This window comes from Physeter macrocephalus, chromosome 20, assembly GCF_002837175.3.
Source record: "Physeter macrocephalus isolate SW-GA chromosome 20, ASM283717v5, whole genome shotgun sequence".
Classification (NCBI taxonomy): domain Eukaryota; kingdom Metazoa; phylum Chordata; class Mammalia; order Artiodactyla; family Physeteridae; genus Physeter; species Physeter macrocephalus.
In genome coordinates, this window is record NC_041233.1 from 66,933,861 (window position 1) to 66,950,912 (window position 17,052).

The 17,052-nt window shown below is 43.8% G+C and overlaps 1 protein-coding gene across 1 annotated transcript in view; it reads right to left on the reverse strand.

The window, feature by feature from the left end:
• LOC102980216 (guanylate cyclase 2G-like) overlaps positions 1–17,052 on the reverse strand; it is a 47,477-nt gene that overhangs the window by 281 nt on the left and 30,144 nt on the right. The window contains 9 exon segments of the mRNA XM_024121541.2: positions 1,108–1,199; positions 2,474–2,581; positions 3,750–3,924; positions 5,669–5,861; positions 6,798–6,938; positions 8,301–8,478; positions 13,191–13,329; positions 14,119–14,189; positions 14,979–15,144. Coding sequence (XP_023977309.2) covers positions 1,108–1,199; positions 2,474–2,581; positions 3,750–3,924; positions 5,669–5,861; positions 6,798–6,938; positions 8,301–8,478; positions 13,191–13,329; positions 14,119–14,189; positions 14,979–15,144 — 1,263 coding nt within the window.

Below are 17,052 nucleotides of genomic sequence, written 5' to 3' on the forward strand. Positions count from 1 at the left end.
CAATTGTGATCATATCCTTGGACTTTGCCGATAAGCCTAGATGGACAGTCAGCGATGGTCTATGGGGTGAGGGCCAGTGGAGGCTAAAGTCTGTTGCAAAGAAAATCTTTTTAAAATAATAATAAAATCTATTGAGCTCTTACTATGAGTAGGGCACCAAGTGAAACACCTCACATACAGGTTCACAACTAATCCTCACGGCCACCTTGTGAGGGCAGTATTATCACCATTCCCATTTTACAGATGATAAAACTAAGCCCCCAAATGAGACAGCTAGGAACAAGTGAGACAGGAGTCAAAGCTAGGTCTACACTGCTGACATCTAGAAAAATCTTCCTCTTACCTGAAGTCCGTTGATGAAATACATCATGCCAGAGCCAGACTTAGCAAACTGTGGAATTGAAGGTATCTCCTCCCTTTCATTTCTTTCCCTGGACCCTGACACCCACTCAAACTCCCAATGTCATAGTAACCGCTCACCACTCCCACTGTGAACATCTCCAAGATGCTCTTGAGAACATCTCAAGAGGAGTACCACCACCCCCAGAAAGGGCAATGCTTATCAGAAAGATGAGAAGGTATCATGGTATGTTTCAGTGATGGACAGGAAGCCAGGATGGAAAGGAAGGCAGAGAGAAAGGGAAGAGATATTTAAATGTGTAGAGATGAGGTCCAAGTGCCCCCAAACCAATGGGCTTCCATCCCCTCCACCTGGGCACTTTAGACTCAGGAGAAGGGAAATAGGAGAATGTGGACATTATAATTCCTGGGCTTATATTTGCTGTTGCTGTTGTGGGAGACTAGACTGGGGTGTTCAAGCAGAAGCCAGGAGACCAGTGTAGCAAAGAGAAAGGAGGCATCACACAAGAGGCTGGTCTAGGTTGGAGCCAAAGTCACAGATTCCATGTTTGACCATTTAAGGAAATTGTGCAGTCCTCTTTGGAGGAAGATAACCTCACGGTCATGAGAGCCTCCACATGGACCTTAGTGGTTCTCCACGAACCACGGCATGGAGATTCACTCATCCCATTGAGTTCCTCAGTATCTCCTTCAGGAACCCAAATGGGGCAGGGTGGTGGGGTGGGCACGCATTTGGTCCGGTCTTACCTTGACTGGAATGGTGCCTCTCTTTTGCAAATCACACCCTCCCAACGCCAGCAGGGCGCCTGCAGTGCTCTGAGAGACCTGACTCTGGAGAGCTGCCAGAAACCAGTTTTAGCCTAGTCATCATCTTGGTTGTGAATTTCATACGGATGTCAGTGGGGCAAGGTCTGCTGTGGAGAGGAAACACTACACACATGGCTCAAGTTCTTGGACTGCCAGCACCTCTCACTAAGCAAATCACAGACAACCTCTCTCACGTCTAGGACACGTGGACTGGGACCCCCAACCATCCAGGCATTGCTCAGATGCTGCTGGGTGTTGCTCCAGCTTTAATACATTCGGTTTAGAAACAGAAGACAGAGCTGAGTCCATATGCAAGTTGCTGTTCCTGATGGATGAGGGCAGCTGGGGTCCTCAGGCTCCCTGGGATAGTACCAGAGCTGGGAAGTACCACTGAACATGTCCTCTGTAACCAGAACTGCAACTGAAGTCAGGTTGGGAGCCTACATCAGCATTTCCAATTTCATATTTTGTCCTTGAACTCTTTACTTACAAGCTAAGAGAGACGTTTAAATCTGGATTTGAGACTCAGTTGATTAACTTAGACAACAAAGTAATCAGAGGGGAAAAGATTTTTGTGTGTTTTTATAGTCTGTGGAAGATTTACAAATTCAAAAGAATGTTAACCTAAACTTTTCAAAACTTAAATCACTGAGTAATTATTTTTTTCCAGCCGATAAATGTCTCAGCTGATAAATGGCGCATATGTGTCTAGTAATAATCAATACAATAAAATTATTGTAATGCAAAAGAATTTGATGTCCCCGGGAGTTCCTGGCCATAGATTTCTTTGGCATCGCCAAAACCATACAGCAGGATTGGCACATTACTACCTACAGGCCAAATCCTGTCCACCACCTGTGTTTGCAAAATAAAGTTTTATTGGAACATAAACACACTCAATATTTACATGTTGCAAATTGCTGCTTTCACACAACAACAGCAGTTACATAGTTGCAGCAGAGACTATAGCCCCCAAAGCCTAAAATATTTACTGTCTGGCCCTGCTTAGAAAAAGTTTGCCAACTCCTGTTCCTCATTTAAATGGTCTTACTATATGTGTACCTGCCTGTTTAGGATGGAAAGTCTTGGAAGGAGATGTCATGTGTGTTTACATGGCTCCATCGAGAACACAGTGCAAAAACCCATCTACAAAGCTTGTGACCAGTGTTGTCTGAAGTGGATAATGATCTTATCCTCCAGATGGAAAAGAGTAGACAAAATGCAAATGGGTCTTCTAAAAATACTCTCTGGTTAAAGATAGGGGACCGGAGGGACAGCGATCGTGTGTTTGCAAAGTGCTGTAAACGATACCCATGCAAACTGCTACTTTCCATTCTGGATGCCATGTTCACAGAGTCTCCAAACAGACAGTATCTGGGCATGGTGATTCCTACCACGCCAGCCACCATGGGACCTGCAAAGGGAAGGACAGAGGGGCATGACCAGTCTGCATTTCCCAATTGTGGGACTCCACAGTGCAAATCAGGTCAACAAAAGCAATTCAATAAATATTTGTGAAGTACCCTCTGGGGGCAAAGCCTGGAAATAGACCTCAGGGTTTACAATGAGACAAACTACAGAACCCACAGACTTTTGGTGGAAAGCAACCTAATCAACTGTTATGGATTGAATGTTTGTGTGTCCCACCCCAATTCACACGTTGAAGCTCTAACCTCAATATGATGGTATTAGGAGGTGGGGCCTTTAGATGGTAATTAGGTTTAGAGGAGGTCGTGAGAGGGAGGGCTCTTATGATGGGATCAGTGCCCTTATAAGAAGAGAAAGAGACACCAGAGCTCTCTCTCTTCCTCCACCGTGAGGACGTAGCCAGAAGGCAGCCCTCTGCAAGCTGGGAAGAGGGCTTCCCCAGAATCCACCATGGTAGAATCCTGACCTTAGGCTTTCCAGCCCCCAGAACTGTCATAAATGTGTGCTGTTTAAGCCACCCAGTCTATGGTAGTCTGTTATAACAACCAAACTGACTAAGACAGAAATTAATGACAGTGTTATTCATGCACTGGAGATGTAAACAAAGCATCAGTGGCACAAACATGGGAGTAATTCATCCCGGTTAGGAGTCGGGTTTTATTTAAGTTAAGCTGTGGAGGATAAGTGGGAGTCGGTCTGGCTACATAATTTGCAGGCCCCAGTCTCAAATGACAATGAGGGATCTTCCATTCAAAAATTATCAAGAATTTCAAGACAGTAACAGAATGACATTAAACCAAGTACAGGTCACTTCTGCACAAGTCACAAGCCCATGAGTTTGAAAAAAACAGAACAGATCAAAGGGCATTTGATGCAGAGGCATGGAGGGAAAGCAGCCCAAAATAGCTGTCCTGGTTTGGGGGCTCCTCCCAATTTGGGTTCAACACCTTGGAGTCTTTGTTTGTCCTTGTTTTCACCAAGCAATCTGACTAACTAGAAAATACACATGCAAAGAGAATTCAATCTTTTCTTTCCCCTGAAGATGCTACCATTTGATTTCAGGGTTCCTAAATTAAGCCTCAGACCTAGGATGTGAATTTAGAACTACCTGCTGCTGTACCTGGACAAGGCCACCTGCCCTTCGTGCCGTCTACCTGTGTGGAGGCCAATCCAGAGCTTAAGCTTGTCCTCAGGCACGTGCCCCATCTGGAAATGGATGGTGGCACTAAGGAAGTGCAAGGACGTCGTGGCAATCTGGTCCACGCGTTGGGTACCATTTCGGATGGGAAGTCCGCTAGCCACCATGTATGCATCTCCAATGGTTTCAACCTGAAAATAAAGCAAGAAAGTGGCCTTGTGTTCATCATGAGGGAGGCTGGGGTTGACGGTAGGGTCAGAGACAAGGCCCCTCATTACTGATCCTGTTTGAGGCCACATCCTTGGAAGGGTCCTACTCCCTGACCTTCATTCCATCCAAGTCCCAGCATTTCCTCAAGTTCCTACTCTTGTCCTGGCTCCTACTAAGCTTTCCTTCCCTCACCCTCTGCTTTCTTCTTTGAAATCTGAGAGTGTTGGTGATTATGTTTCCCCAACCCTAGTTCAAAACCAGTTAGACAGGCAGCAATATACTGATGGAGTAGATCTTGAAGGATCACATGGATCCATCAAGTGCAATCCATCTCATCCAAGCTGAACTGTCTTCACTCCACACAAGGGCTCTTAGATACAATTATACATATGCTTATATTATACAAAATACGTATAAATGTATGTACCTGCCTTCTGTCCTCTTTTTCCCCAATCCTCCTAATAAAATCATCTTTCAGATCCTTCATTCACAATAGAGAATAAATGACAAGTGTAAGCATAAAGTTACAGCACCTTCCAGATACATGTGCTTTTCAGCAGAATCCAAAGATGATGTGGAAAATGTGGAATTTCAGGCCTTAGCCAGGCAATAAGACCACGTCTGCTTCCTGGTGACCCTAAAATTACCCAAAGCCAACAAGTACACAAGTCTAACTGCTTCTAGGCTACCTCTCCCCACCATGGGCACATCCTTTAGCAATATAAACTGATTTTAGCATTAGTTCATGCAAAACGTAGCTAAGAAGAAAACACTAAGAGGAAATCCCAGAGGAGGCTCGTCTAAGCAGAGCAGCTTCCATTTTGTTGGGTGAATGTGATCTGCTCTTTGTGATTATCTGTACCATCCTCCCTTCTGCTCTTGAACAGAGGCAACATCTTTGGGGAATTTGGGGGGATAACCACTGAGGATGTGTTGCCAGGGGACATGATTACACTGTCCCAAGTCTTCCTGATTCCAGGACCACAGGCAGAGCCCTGCGATCATGGTCAGAGCCGGTAAACTAGTGGCTGCCCACCAGGTGCGTGTGAACATGGGTACCTTGGAGTCATGATCTGGCCCCATCTGAACAGTCAGAAAGCACATAAAGTGGCCTCATCATCACCACCAGTGAATGAAGCCAAATTATTATTTTGCTCTCCTCCCCTGCAAAATTCATTTTTCACTCCAGGTGACCCTGTTCACACATCCCCAGTGTAGCACTAGGCGGGTGGTTGCTGTCTGACCTTTAGCAGTGAGCCTGATAGTCTAAGCTTGGGGGTCTATCTTCACCTGAATTGCTAAGGATCACAGTAACAGAAGTGAGACTCACGCCAGATCCAAAGACAATCTTTAAGGGAGAGTTAATATGAGCCTCTCTGAATGTGGAAAAAATATATTCAGGAGGGAACTGGAGGAATTAGCCAGAAGAAGGTCAATGTCTGTTTTAGAAATGTGTTTACTGTGAGATAAAATAATAGAAGGAAACAGAGGGAACAACTGATGATTCTTGACAAGCACCTACATCTGTGATGAATCAAGCCCTTTTCCAAGAAAACAAACAGGAATCAAATATTGAATTTCTGCCATGAATTGAGATAGACTGCCAGCCTGAAATAGAGCCTTCCTCCTGGCTGAGGTCTGGGGCTGAATTAATCCTCACTCACGCCCAGAGACAGCCTACAAGGGTCATGTGTGTCTCCACAACCCAGGAACCAGGCGTCTCACCTTATACACATCATAAGTTTTAATGATGTGATCAAATAAACTGTACAGGTCCTTAAGGAGCTGCACAAGTTGCAGCGGGGAGCTGAGAGAACAGAGTTTTGTGAATCCAACAATGTCAGAGAAAAAGATTGTCATGGACTGAAAATGCTCTGGTTCCACGACTCTTCCAGCTATGAACTGTTCTCCAATGAAGCTGAAACCAGAGAATAGGATTGTTTTTGAACAGTATCGTTCATCTTGTCTCCTATAAACCCCTACAAAGTCTCCCTGGTAGATCTTTTTCCTCGGTGGGTTAGATTTTGGGGTAACAAAAATCCATCATCTAGAGGGATTCTTTTGACACCCATTCCTCTGCCTGCATTTTCTCTAAAGAGATATTTGAATTGGTGGGTATAAATTCAGGGAGGGGTGAGAAGCAGTTCACATAAATGCCTTTTCAAAAAGATTTTCTCCCTGAGGGAATTTCATTTGCCCCTATTGGTTATAGAATTTGATTTTAACGACTCAGTCTGCAGATGTGGAAGCAAATGTAAACATTCATCGATCCACAAATTAACATTTCTGCTTCTATCAACCAATCTCACATTGACACATTCAAATCCCCAACCCCATTTCTTTGTCAAGACACATAAGAAGGGTGCTGGAATTTTAACAGCAGATGCTCTGCTAAGTGTTTAGAGTGCACAGGTGATAACAGAGCCAAAAATAAGCAAGTTTTGAATCTGAAGTTATTGGTGCCTATGTGCAAAGCATTTGGGCAGACGTAAAATCTGAATATACTGAGGGTAGTAATTAATTGGACTCCTGAAACTAGAGCGCCATCTAGTGGTCCCTTCCTCTTGCTGCATCCCCTATATTCCATCTTTTACAGACCTAATTCCTAATTAGGAATTCTCTAATTCTAATTCCTAATTCCTAATTCTCTAATTCCTGTGGATTCCAGGGCCTTGCCTCTATCTCCTTACAAGGTGTACCAAATTACGCACAAAATGCTTGGCTCATTTTAGAAGAGACTAACATTCTCTTAGAGAAAGAACACAGGAAATAGTCTCTCCATGTGGGATCTCCTTAAATAGCGATGGTGTTGCTTCCTGGTTCTTTTGTCAAGGCCCCTGCTACTTTGGAATACCTGGGCAGCATTGTGGACAGAAGCTGATCCACATTCCTCTTCTCGGCCATCAGCTAGCTGGTCCTCTCTTCCACCACCTCTTCCAGGTGACTGAGGTACACTTTCAGCTTGCTCACCATACTGTCTAGTACATTCACGTGGCTTTAAAAGAACCCAGAGATTTAAGTCTTTTTCCAAGAACTTTAGGGCCACAGTGGAGCACAACCTCCAAGTATACATCCCAAGACAACATGTCTCGCCCTTAAGGTTTCCTACTTAAGGGTTGCCAATGGACAGCAGTGAAATGACAATGGCCAAAAGGCCACCTGGCAGGACAGGGCCTGTCCTTTACCAGCCCTGTGACCTTGAGCTGCACCCTCTGAGCCTCAGTTTCTTCATCTGGGAAATGAGGATAATAATACATACCTCACAGGGTCATTCTGCAGATTCAGGGAGATAATGAGTACTAAGGCTGTGTCTGGTACCCAGTGGGCACTCAACAGACAGTAGCCTTCACTGCCCTCCCCATCACCCCCACTTCCCAACATGCTCCATGCCAATCACCAGGGTCACGCAGATATGCAGATTTCAGGATGGGTCATTCTTGTCTTTTCAGTTGGCAACACCAGATGTTTTCTTTTCAGATGACAGATGTAACGGGCATTTCTAGATCCTATAGGCTCTTGTTTTAGAAGAGTCTTCAGAGAAATCATTTCAGCTTCTCGTCTTTTAAATGAGGACACTGAGGCTCACATAGGAAACGGACTTACCTTAACATTGGGGACCCTATTTTCTAGGTAAAAAGTATTGACTGACCTGAGACCTACTATTTAAAACTATTTTGATGTGGAAAATGCAGAATACAGGGCTGTTGTGTTAAGAATGAATAGTGAAATGGACAAATTAAGAGGAGATGCCTGACTCCCAGCCCGGGCCTTCTATCAACTCAAGCTACTTCTAAACGGCTGTGCCTTCTTACATTCAATGGGTCAAAAGATGCCACCATTTATCCTGATGTGAAGCTACTACTCAGAAAATTGTTCGAGAGGCATGAATAATTAAAATCAATAACCTACTCTAAGGTTCGTGAATAATTTTTTCCCACAGTCCAATCCCAATGGATTAGTCATAACTCCTGAAATGTTGGTTTGAAAGAGATTCTGAGGCCATGTCAAAATTCCTTGGGAACAAGAGCCTTGATTGATAAGCGGTATCTGGAATGGACAAAGGAGGGCAACGGAAGCGCTGATGTCTGATCCATTTTTGTATCATTTATGAAATAAAGGAAGAATTTTTACCACTCGACTTCAACCAGCATGTAGCACAGTGCTTTGTGTATGGTAGGCACTGAGTGAGTATATGATGAAAGAAGAAAGGGAAGGAAGGAAGGAAGGAAGGAAGGAAGGGAAGGAGGGAGGGAGGGAGGGAGAGAGAGAGGCACACAGAAGCAATCATAGTCATATAGTTTTAAAATTCTAATGGTTAAATAATTAGGAGAAAACGTCTGCTGCACATCTAACTCACCCTCTGGGACTGGCTTCCCATAACATTTTCTTGATGGAAGGGAAAGTGGGCCTTTTCTCTGGAGGTTCATTCCAACATGCCTTCACTATGACCACCATCTTTTCATTTCCCTTCTCTTCTGACAGGGAAGGTCGAAGTGGCACTGATGCCCTGGGGTCCTTGATTTGGCTGATGATTTCTGAAATCCATTTGGGGTTTAGGTAGCTAAATGTCTGAGCTTTGGGCCATTTAGTACATCTCACTTTAAACAGACATGTTTTTAAATTTGTAAATTGAGTTTTTAAGTAAACTGAACAGATTAGAATTTCAGAGAAATCTGAATATTTTACAAGAAATATTAGGAATCCTCCTGGAAAATGAGGACTCTAATGTAAAACATATAAGCACACCTTAATTAATCTGTTTTTTGATTAAGTTTTTTTCTAATAAAACTTTTCTTGAAATGAAGCATATCTCCACGTGATTTCAGGAGTATATAAGCATTTGGTATTAGAAATCCGCAAAGTGTGCTTTATGCAATTTGCATTCCATATAAAATGTTACATAAAAGTGATTTTAACAAACAATAAATGTTAACTACTATGTCCCACCTCTGTGTCCCACTTTGTAAACCTACTTTATTTCACTTCCTCATTGGCTTCTACCGACATTTATTAAACATTCTGCTTAACCAGGTTTTGTAGAGGAATTAATATTTTGAGAACAATGTATATGTGTTTTGGTAAAAAAAAAACACTGGGGTGTAACAAAATGAATGAATCTTAAATGTATTACTAAGTATAAGAAGCCAGTCTGAAAAGGCTACATACTGTATGATTCTGTTTATATGACATTCTAGAGAAGGCAAAATTATGGAGACAGAAAATAGCTCAGAGGCTGCCAGGAGTTTGGGGAGGAGAAGAAGTTGATTAGGGGAAGCACCGGGGATTTTTTTAGGGTCATAAAATTATTCTGCACGATATTGCATTAGTGGATCATGACACTACATATTTGCCAAAAGCCATAGGACTTCACAGCACAAAGAGTGAACCTTAAAGAATGCAAATTTTAAAAAATATCAGTTGGGAGATTGGACAACTGCAGGACAGAATGCAGACTGTGACAAAAGAATCTGTTTTACAAATGTGTGACCTAATCTCATTGAAGGGGATGGGGGTAAAGTGCCGACGTAAGTAACTTCTGAAACAACTAGAGACGGTGAGACTAAAGTCAAAAGGAACTACTCAAAACCACTATACTCCAGTTGGTAGAATCGCCTCTCAGAGGGGTACAGATGAAGAGCTCTGAAACTACTGTACGCAAATACTGGGACTGAACAAATAAGGAAATGGATGGCAGATTCTGGGAGCCAGGATTCTCGCTGCTGGAAAGGGAGGTCATGGATAAGTGATGGGCAGAGACTAAAGTAAATGAAACATGTGATAACGACATTGGAGATGTCACTATGAACCCATGTTTAGCTTAATACAGATACAGATGGGTAGATAGAGATATGAATGTGTGTATACATATGGGTGAGTATATACACACATATTATCTTGCTCTGTCCATGAGAGGGGCTAGAAGCAACATCATCCCAGTAGCAACAAGCACATCTAGTGTCCAGGTGTTCATTCTCCAATACAGGAGCCAGGGCTTCTTAAGAGAAGCAGCTGAGGGGCTTCCCTGGTGGCGCAGTGGTTGAGAGTCCGCCTGCCGAGGCAGGGGACACGGGATCGTGCCCCGGTCCGGGAAGATCCCACATGCCGCGGAGCGGCTGGGCCCGTGAGCCATGGCCGCTGAGCCTGCGCGTCCGGAGCCTGTGCTCCGCCACGGGAGAGGCCACAACAGTGAGAGGCCCGCGTACAGAAAAAAAAAAAAAAAAAAAAAGAGAGAAGCAGCTGATTCTAGTATTGGAGCAGGGAAAATACAAGATGAGGCTAAAGCATCTTATACTACCAGAAACTAAGGAAGCACAAAACAAAACACTGCAATGGGTGTATGTCAAAGTACACAGAAGCCAACTGAAATTAAATGGTCAAAGATAAAACTATTTGAGCCACAAAATAAAGAAATATTAGATTATAACTCAAAATATAAAATAACTATATAATATAATAAATTATATATAAATATCATAAATGAAATATAATCGGTAATTGAATGGATAAATAAATGGGAGAGAATAGACAAACCTGTAGAAATAAATTCCAAATAATTTCTGTAGATATTTCTCCATTCACGGTGGTGGAGCAAACACCCCCGTCCTTAGGTGCAGATTTCACATCGTGACCTCTTTCTTACGGGGACAGTATAGGAAGAGGGGACATCAAGTCTCAAACGTGAGTAGGCATCAGAATCACCAGGGGAGCTAATTAGACACAGACCCTGGGCCCACGCCTCACCCGACCCCCACCCCCAGTTTCCCATTCAGAAGGTCTGCAGTAAGGCCTGAAATCTGATTTTCTAACAGGTTCCCAGATGATCTGCTCCAAGGACCACGCTAGGCCAGTGCTTCGCAGACTGTGGCTCTTCAACGTTACCTGGGATCTTGATAGAAAAGCAAATTCTCAGGCCTGACCCCAGACGTACTGAGTCAGGAACCCTGAGCATGGGACCCAGCAATTCTGTTTTAACAAGGCTTCCAGGTGATTCTGATGCCCATTAAAACGTTTGCGAACCATTGGTCTAGTGTGTGCAGAGAATCCGTACTGTTTCCAGCAGCAGGATTGTTGGCAGGGGTGTATGAGAAGTTAATGGAGGGGTGTGTTTCTCCATAAATTAGGTGCGCATTGTACTTTTCCTGGTTGCGGTCCTGTGTATCTATCGTCCCCTGTGACCAGCCCCCATTTACCCTGGTGAGCAGAGGAGCACAATGAGGAGGAAATATACTGATTGTCCACAGCGTTCCCACACCTTCCCCACCCCCCCAGTTGGCACAATCACATGGCAGCTGAGCTTAGCAAGCGTAGGTGGGCTCCTGCCTGGGTTCAGTGGAGGGAAGATCTGTCTAGCGGCTGGGTTCCAAATTCAGATGCCCCTGGATTCGAGATTAACCTTTTAGGATGAGTCTCACGTCTGCTTTATTTAGCCACAAATTAGAATCAGAATCTGCTTTCAAAGCAACTAGCACACTCAGAAAGCCTCCTGACTTGCAAAAGTCTCCAGGGAATGCATGATGATCTAAAGATGAGACTTGGGATAGGCCACTGGGGATGGGCTAGAAATGGTAGGCAAGGCAATAAAGAAGAAATAACGGGAAGAACATCAAGAGAGAAAGTTGGGCTGGGTTTACATAGACACAGACACACACACACACACACACACACACACACACACACGTCCCTATCCTCTCTCCAAGATAGTGGTTCTCCACCTGAACTGCATGTTAGAACCACCTGGGGAACTTTAAAAACCCGGATGCCCAGGCCATACCCCAAACCAGTGACATCAGATTCTCTGAGTCTGAGATCCAGGCCTCAGCAGTTTTTAAAGTTTCCCAGGAAATTCCAATGTGCAGCCAAAGCGGAAAACAAAAGTGCCAGGGGGTTACACCTGCTATACATTTTCTTATCAATTTTGATCAAATTTTGCTTCACCTCCCATTGCTTTTGCCCTTAATTCCCTCATGGAATGTGTTAAGAGACACCCTGGCCAAAAAACCAAAAAAACCAAACCTGAATATATCCTTTGTAAGTAGAAAATTGGACACCATTTATCAAAAATTTTAAGTATGTTTAAAATACATTTACCTCTTCAATTTCATGAACAGAAATCTATCCTGAAGAAACATTCACACATGCCCACAAAGATACAAGACTGCTCATCACAGCAATTTGGAACAGCAAAAAAAGGAAAACAGTCGAAATGTCTATCAATCGATAATATATGACATAGCCTTACAATGACAAATTTTGTAGTCCTTAAGAAAGAATGAGGCAAATTTACATATACGAATATGAGGTAAGAGATGCCCAGAGAGGGGGCACAGCATGTGCAAAGGCTCTGGGGTGGGAGTGTGTCTCCCACTTTGGAGGAACATAAAGGTGGCCAGTGTGGCTGAGAGGGGCAAGGCATGGGAGGTAGGATTAGAAGGATTTAGTGGGCTGAATGGTCCCCAAAGAGATATGTCCATGGCCTAATCTGCAGGATCTGTGAATGTGACCTTATTTGAAAAAAAGGGTCTTTGCAAATATAGTTATCTCAGGTTGAGGAGATCTTCTTGGGTTACCTAGGTGGGTCCTAATCCAAGGACAAGTGTCCTCATGGGAGACAAACAGAAGAGATCTATACAGAGAAGGCAGCAATGTGAAGATGGTTCTACATAGACCTACATGGCCACAAACCCAGGGACGCTGGGGCAGCCACCTTGGAAGAGGCAAAGAATGGATCTTCCCTAGAGCTTCTAGAGGGAGCTCAGATCTGCCGAACCTTGATTTTGAACTTCTAGCCTCTAGAACTGTGAGAGAAGAAATTTCTGTTGTTTCAAGCCAGCAGGCTTGGGGTTGTTTGTTACGACAGCCCTAGGACACTAATATAAGTCATAGAGGCTCCATCAGAAGCCTCCAGTGATCTTCCAGGCTATTGTAAGGACTTAGTTTTCACTCCCCAAATGGGAAGTCAAGGGAGGATTTTGAGCAGAGAAGTGACACAATCTGACTCATTTTCTAACAGAATTGCTCTGGCTGCTCTTATTGAATAAATTATATAGTTCTAGTTTCTTGATTTTTTTTTTTTTTTTTTGGTAACCAAACTGCAATTTGTCTTCTAATTCTTTAAAAAAATATATGAATGTTAAAAATAAAAAATAAGAATGGAATAGATTCTAAATTAATAAACATTTAAAAATACTAGCACTTAAAAGCTGGCCCAAATGACCAAAGCCGGCCAAGGAGTCTCTCCCAGCTTTACCCTCTGGTGCCAGGTTTCGATAATCAAAATGTTCGTGGTCCTGGTGGTGGATCAGCTCCCTCATCAGGATGGCAAAGCTGTAAATGTCTCCCTTCAGGGTGCCCGACAGGGGCACCTCTGGGAGCCGTCCAGCAGAGCTCTGCAAAGCCGAGGATGTCAAACGTCAGAGCTGCCGGGTGGAACTGTAAAAGCTGCTCCTTTTTTCTCAGGGAAGCACAGGAACAGCGAAAGCATCCAGCCCCTGAGAAGTCAGCCCTGATGGTTCTAGACTTTCTCCATATTCACACACTTGGGGTCCGTGTGTGTGAATATGGAGGAAATAATCAGGATGATCCTGCACTAACATGTTAACAGCAGTTAACTCACAACTGTGCAATTACAGGTGGCTTTCCTTTTCCTTTTCCCTGTCTATATTGCCTACCGTAAAAAAATAATTTAACAATTCATAGAACATAAAACTAACCACTTGAAAGCGAACAATCCAGTGGCCTTTAGTACACTGGCAATGTTGTACAACCACCACCTCTACCTAGTTCCAAAACGTTTCTAACACCCCAAAGTAAAACCTTGAGGCCATTAAGCAGTTTATCCCCATTTCCCCCACCTCCCATGTCCTGCCAACCACCAATCTGCATTCTGTCTCTACAGATGTATGTATTCTGGATATTTTATAAACCTACATTTCTTTGGCAGTGAGGTTTATAGGTTTATATCATTATAGGTTATAATCATGAAAAGAAAATATATTGGGGGATGGGGAGATAGAAGTGGCTGCTAGCAGGTTTTCAAAATTTCCCCCTTTTGCCTTTCTCTGCAGGATACCATCCTGCCCCCATATTACAGAAACCTCCCCATGTGCACACAGCAAAGCTGCTGGGAGTGTGCTGCTTCAGAGACAGGCAGTCAAGGAGGAGGGCACTGGGCTCACCAGGGCCCAGGACAGTGCCAGGTGAGACTCAGGAGTGTTCAGTAACTTGGACAAGTAGGAAGAGTCAGAGTCTTAATTTGTGCACATGTAAAGGAGGGTTGGACTCTGGGCGGTGGGTTTGATCTTGAGATGCCCATCAGAATCACTTGAGAGGCTTTTAGAAAACAATACAAGGATTTCCCTGGTGGTCCAGTGGCTAAGACTCCACGCTCCCAGCGCAGGGGGCCCGGATTCGATCCCTGGTCAGGGAACTAGATCCCGCATGCACGCCGCAACTAAGAGCTCGCATGCCTCAACTGAGAGTCCGCATGCTGCAACTAAGACCCAGTGCAGCCAAATAAATAAGCAAACAAACAAACAAATAAATAAATAAAATACAGATGCCCAGACCACTTCTTCATAAATTCTGATTCAGTTGGCATGACGTGCGACCCAGCCCCTTGCATATCTTTTAAAGCTTCTCAAGTGATACCGGAGCGCGGAGAGGTTGGAGAACTACTGAGCTCATCATCTGTAAGGTGCCTGGCAGGTCGTGCCTTCTCCGCTGAGAACACAGGATGAAGACGCGAGGAGACACAGAGGACTGAAGAGAAGGGCAGTGACTCACTTCAGGTCACCCAGCTAAGCCAGGGTGAGGACTAGTCTCCTAACTCAGACATCCCACCACGGACTCAGGCCACTCGTGGGCGTTACTTTTTTCTCATCTCCTTGGGTGACCAGAATAACCACATACCATCAGCCCCAGAGGAAGGCCCACCTGCAGGTACCCGTACACGTGAGCCTCAGAAAGCAGAGGTGGGATAAGGAGCCCTTTACCCCTCTCCTGACAGCTAGTGGGTGCAAGATCTACCAACGGTTACCCGAGCGGTCCGTCGTTCTCTCGTTATATGTTCTGTACGTCCGGCCATATTTGAGTTCCCACAGCCCAAATCCTGACTTCACCTGCATCCGTCTGCCCACCAGGCAGTTGGAAGGCTTCAGGTTGCCAACGGATCCCAGTGGGCTCCTGTGGAGGAACAGCAAGCCCTGAAGAGTGGAAATGAGCAAATGAATCAGAGCAGGTGCCAGCGGACGCTGCTGGAAGAAACAGAGACACAGAGGCAGATGGACAGAAACAGACAGACCAATGGCGGGAGACATGCCCATCTTCACGTTCATTTGTTCAAGAGCCACTAACACAGCCCCTCGTCCAGGGGGTCACCCTGGGCAGGAACACCCAAAAAGGAGAAAACTATTTCTGGCCTCTCCATGTGGAGTCACAAACGCAAGGCCAGCTTAAAATAAATGTAGCCTCGTGGTCAGACTCCTGGGTTCAAATCCCAGCTCTACCACAAAGCAGAGGGCAAGTTACTTTTCCCTGTAAGCCTCACTCTTCTTGTCAAAATGGAGATGATGATAATCCCTCTCAGGGTGGCTGTGGAGATTAAATGTAATAATACATGCGAACCACCAGACATGGTGCCTGACACAAAGTAAAGACTGCTCCAAATTATAATGAAAAATTTGTATGAATATAATAAAGGATATCAACAATCTAGAAATAACACTATGCAATTAAAAATATTATTTTATTACCTACATATTGAGGATTATATTCTATTACTATCTACATATAATGGTTCTATAACAATAGAATATGATATTTATTACGTGCACTTAAGGGTCCTGTTTGAGCACTTCACAGGGAGAGGCAATGCAATAAGGAACATTGAAAAATTCTCATCCCATTCACTGTGTTCTTAAGAGGTTATGTCAATTATTTGTATGCAGTAATGAAGCACAATTATTTATTTATTTTTTTATTTTTTAATTGGAATATAATTGCTTCTGCTTTACAACAAAGTGAATCAGTTATACATATACATATGTTCCCATAGCTCTTCCCTCTTGTGTCTCCCTCCCTCCCACCCCTCTAGGTGGTCACAAACCACCTAGCTGATCTCCCTGTGCTATGCGGCTGCTTCCCACTAGCTATCCACCCTACGTTTGGTAGTGTATATATGTCCATGCCACTCTCTCACTTCGTCACAGCTTACCCTTCCCCCTCCCCATATCCTCAAGTCCATGCTCTAGTAGGTCTGTGTTTTATTCCCATCCTACCCCTAGTCTCTTCATGACATTTTTTTTCTTAGATTCCATATATACGTGTTAGCATACGGTATTTGTTTTTCTCCTTCTGACTTACTTCACCCTGTATGACACACTCCAGGTCCATCCACCTCACTACAAATAACTCAGTTTCATTTCTTTTTATGGCTGAGTAATATTCCATTGTATGTATGTGCCACATATTCTTTATCTATTCATCTGTTGATGGACACTTAGGTTGCTTCCATGTCCTGGCTATCGTAAATAGAGCTGCAATGAACATTTTGGTACATGACTCTTTTTGAATTATGGTTTTCTCAGGGTATATGCCCAGTAGTGGGATTGCTGGGTCGTATGGTAGTTCTATTTGTATTTTTTTAAGGAACCTCCATAGTGGCTGTATCAATTTACATTCCCACCAGCAGTGCAAGAGTGCTCCCTTTTCTCCACACCCTCTCCAGCATTTATTGTTTCTAGATTTTTTGATGGTGGCCATTCTGACCGGTGTGAGAAGACATCTCATTGTAGTTTTGATTTGCATTTATCTAATGATTAGTGATGTTGAGCATTCTTTCATGTGTTTGTTGGCAATCTGTATATCTTCTTTGGAGAAATGTCTATTTAGGTCTTCTGCCCATTTTCGGATTGGGTTGTTTGCTTTTTTTTTATTGAGCTGCATGAGTTGCTTATAAACTTTGGAGATTAATCCTTGGTCAGTTGCTTCATTTGCAACTATTTTCTCGCATTCTGAGGGTTGTCTTTTGGTCTTGTTTATGGTATCCTTTGCTGTGCAAAAGCTTTTAAGTTTCATTAGGTCCCATTTGTTTATTTCTGTTTTTATTTCCA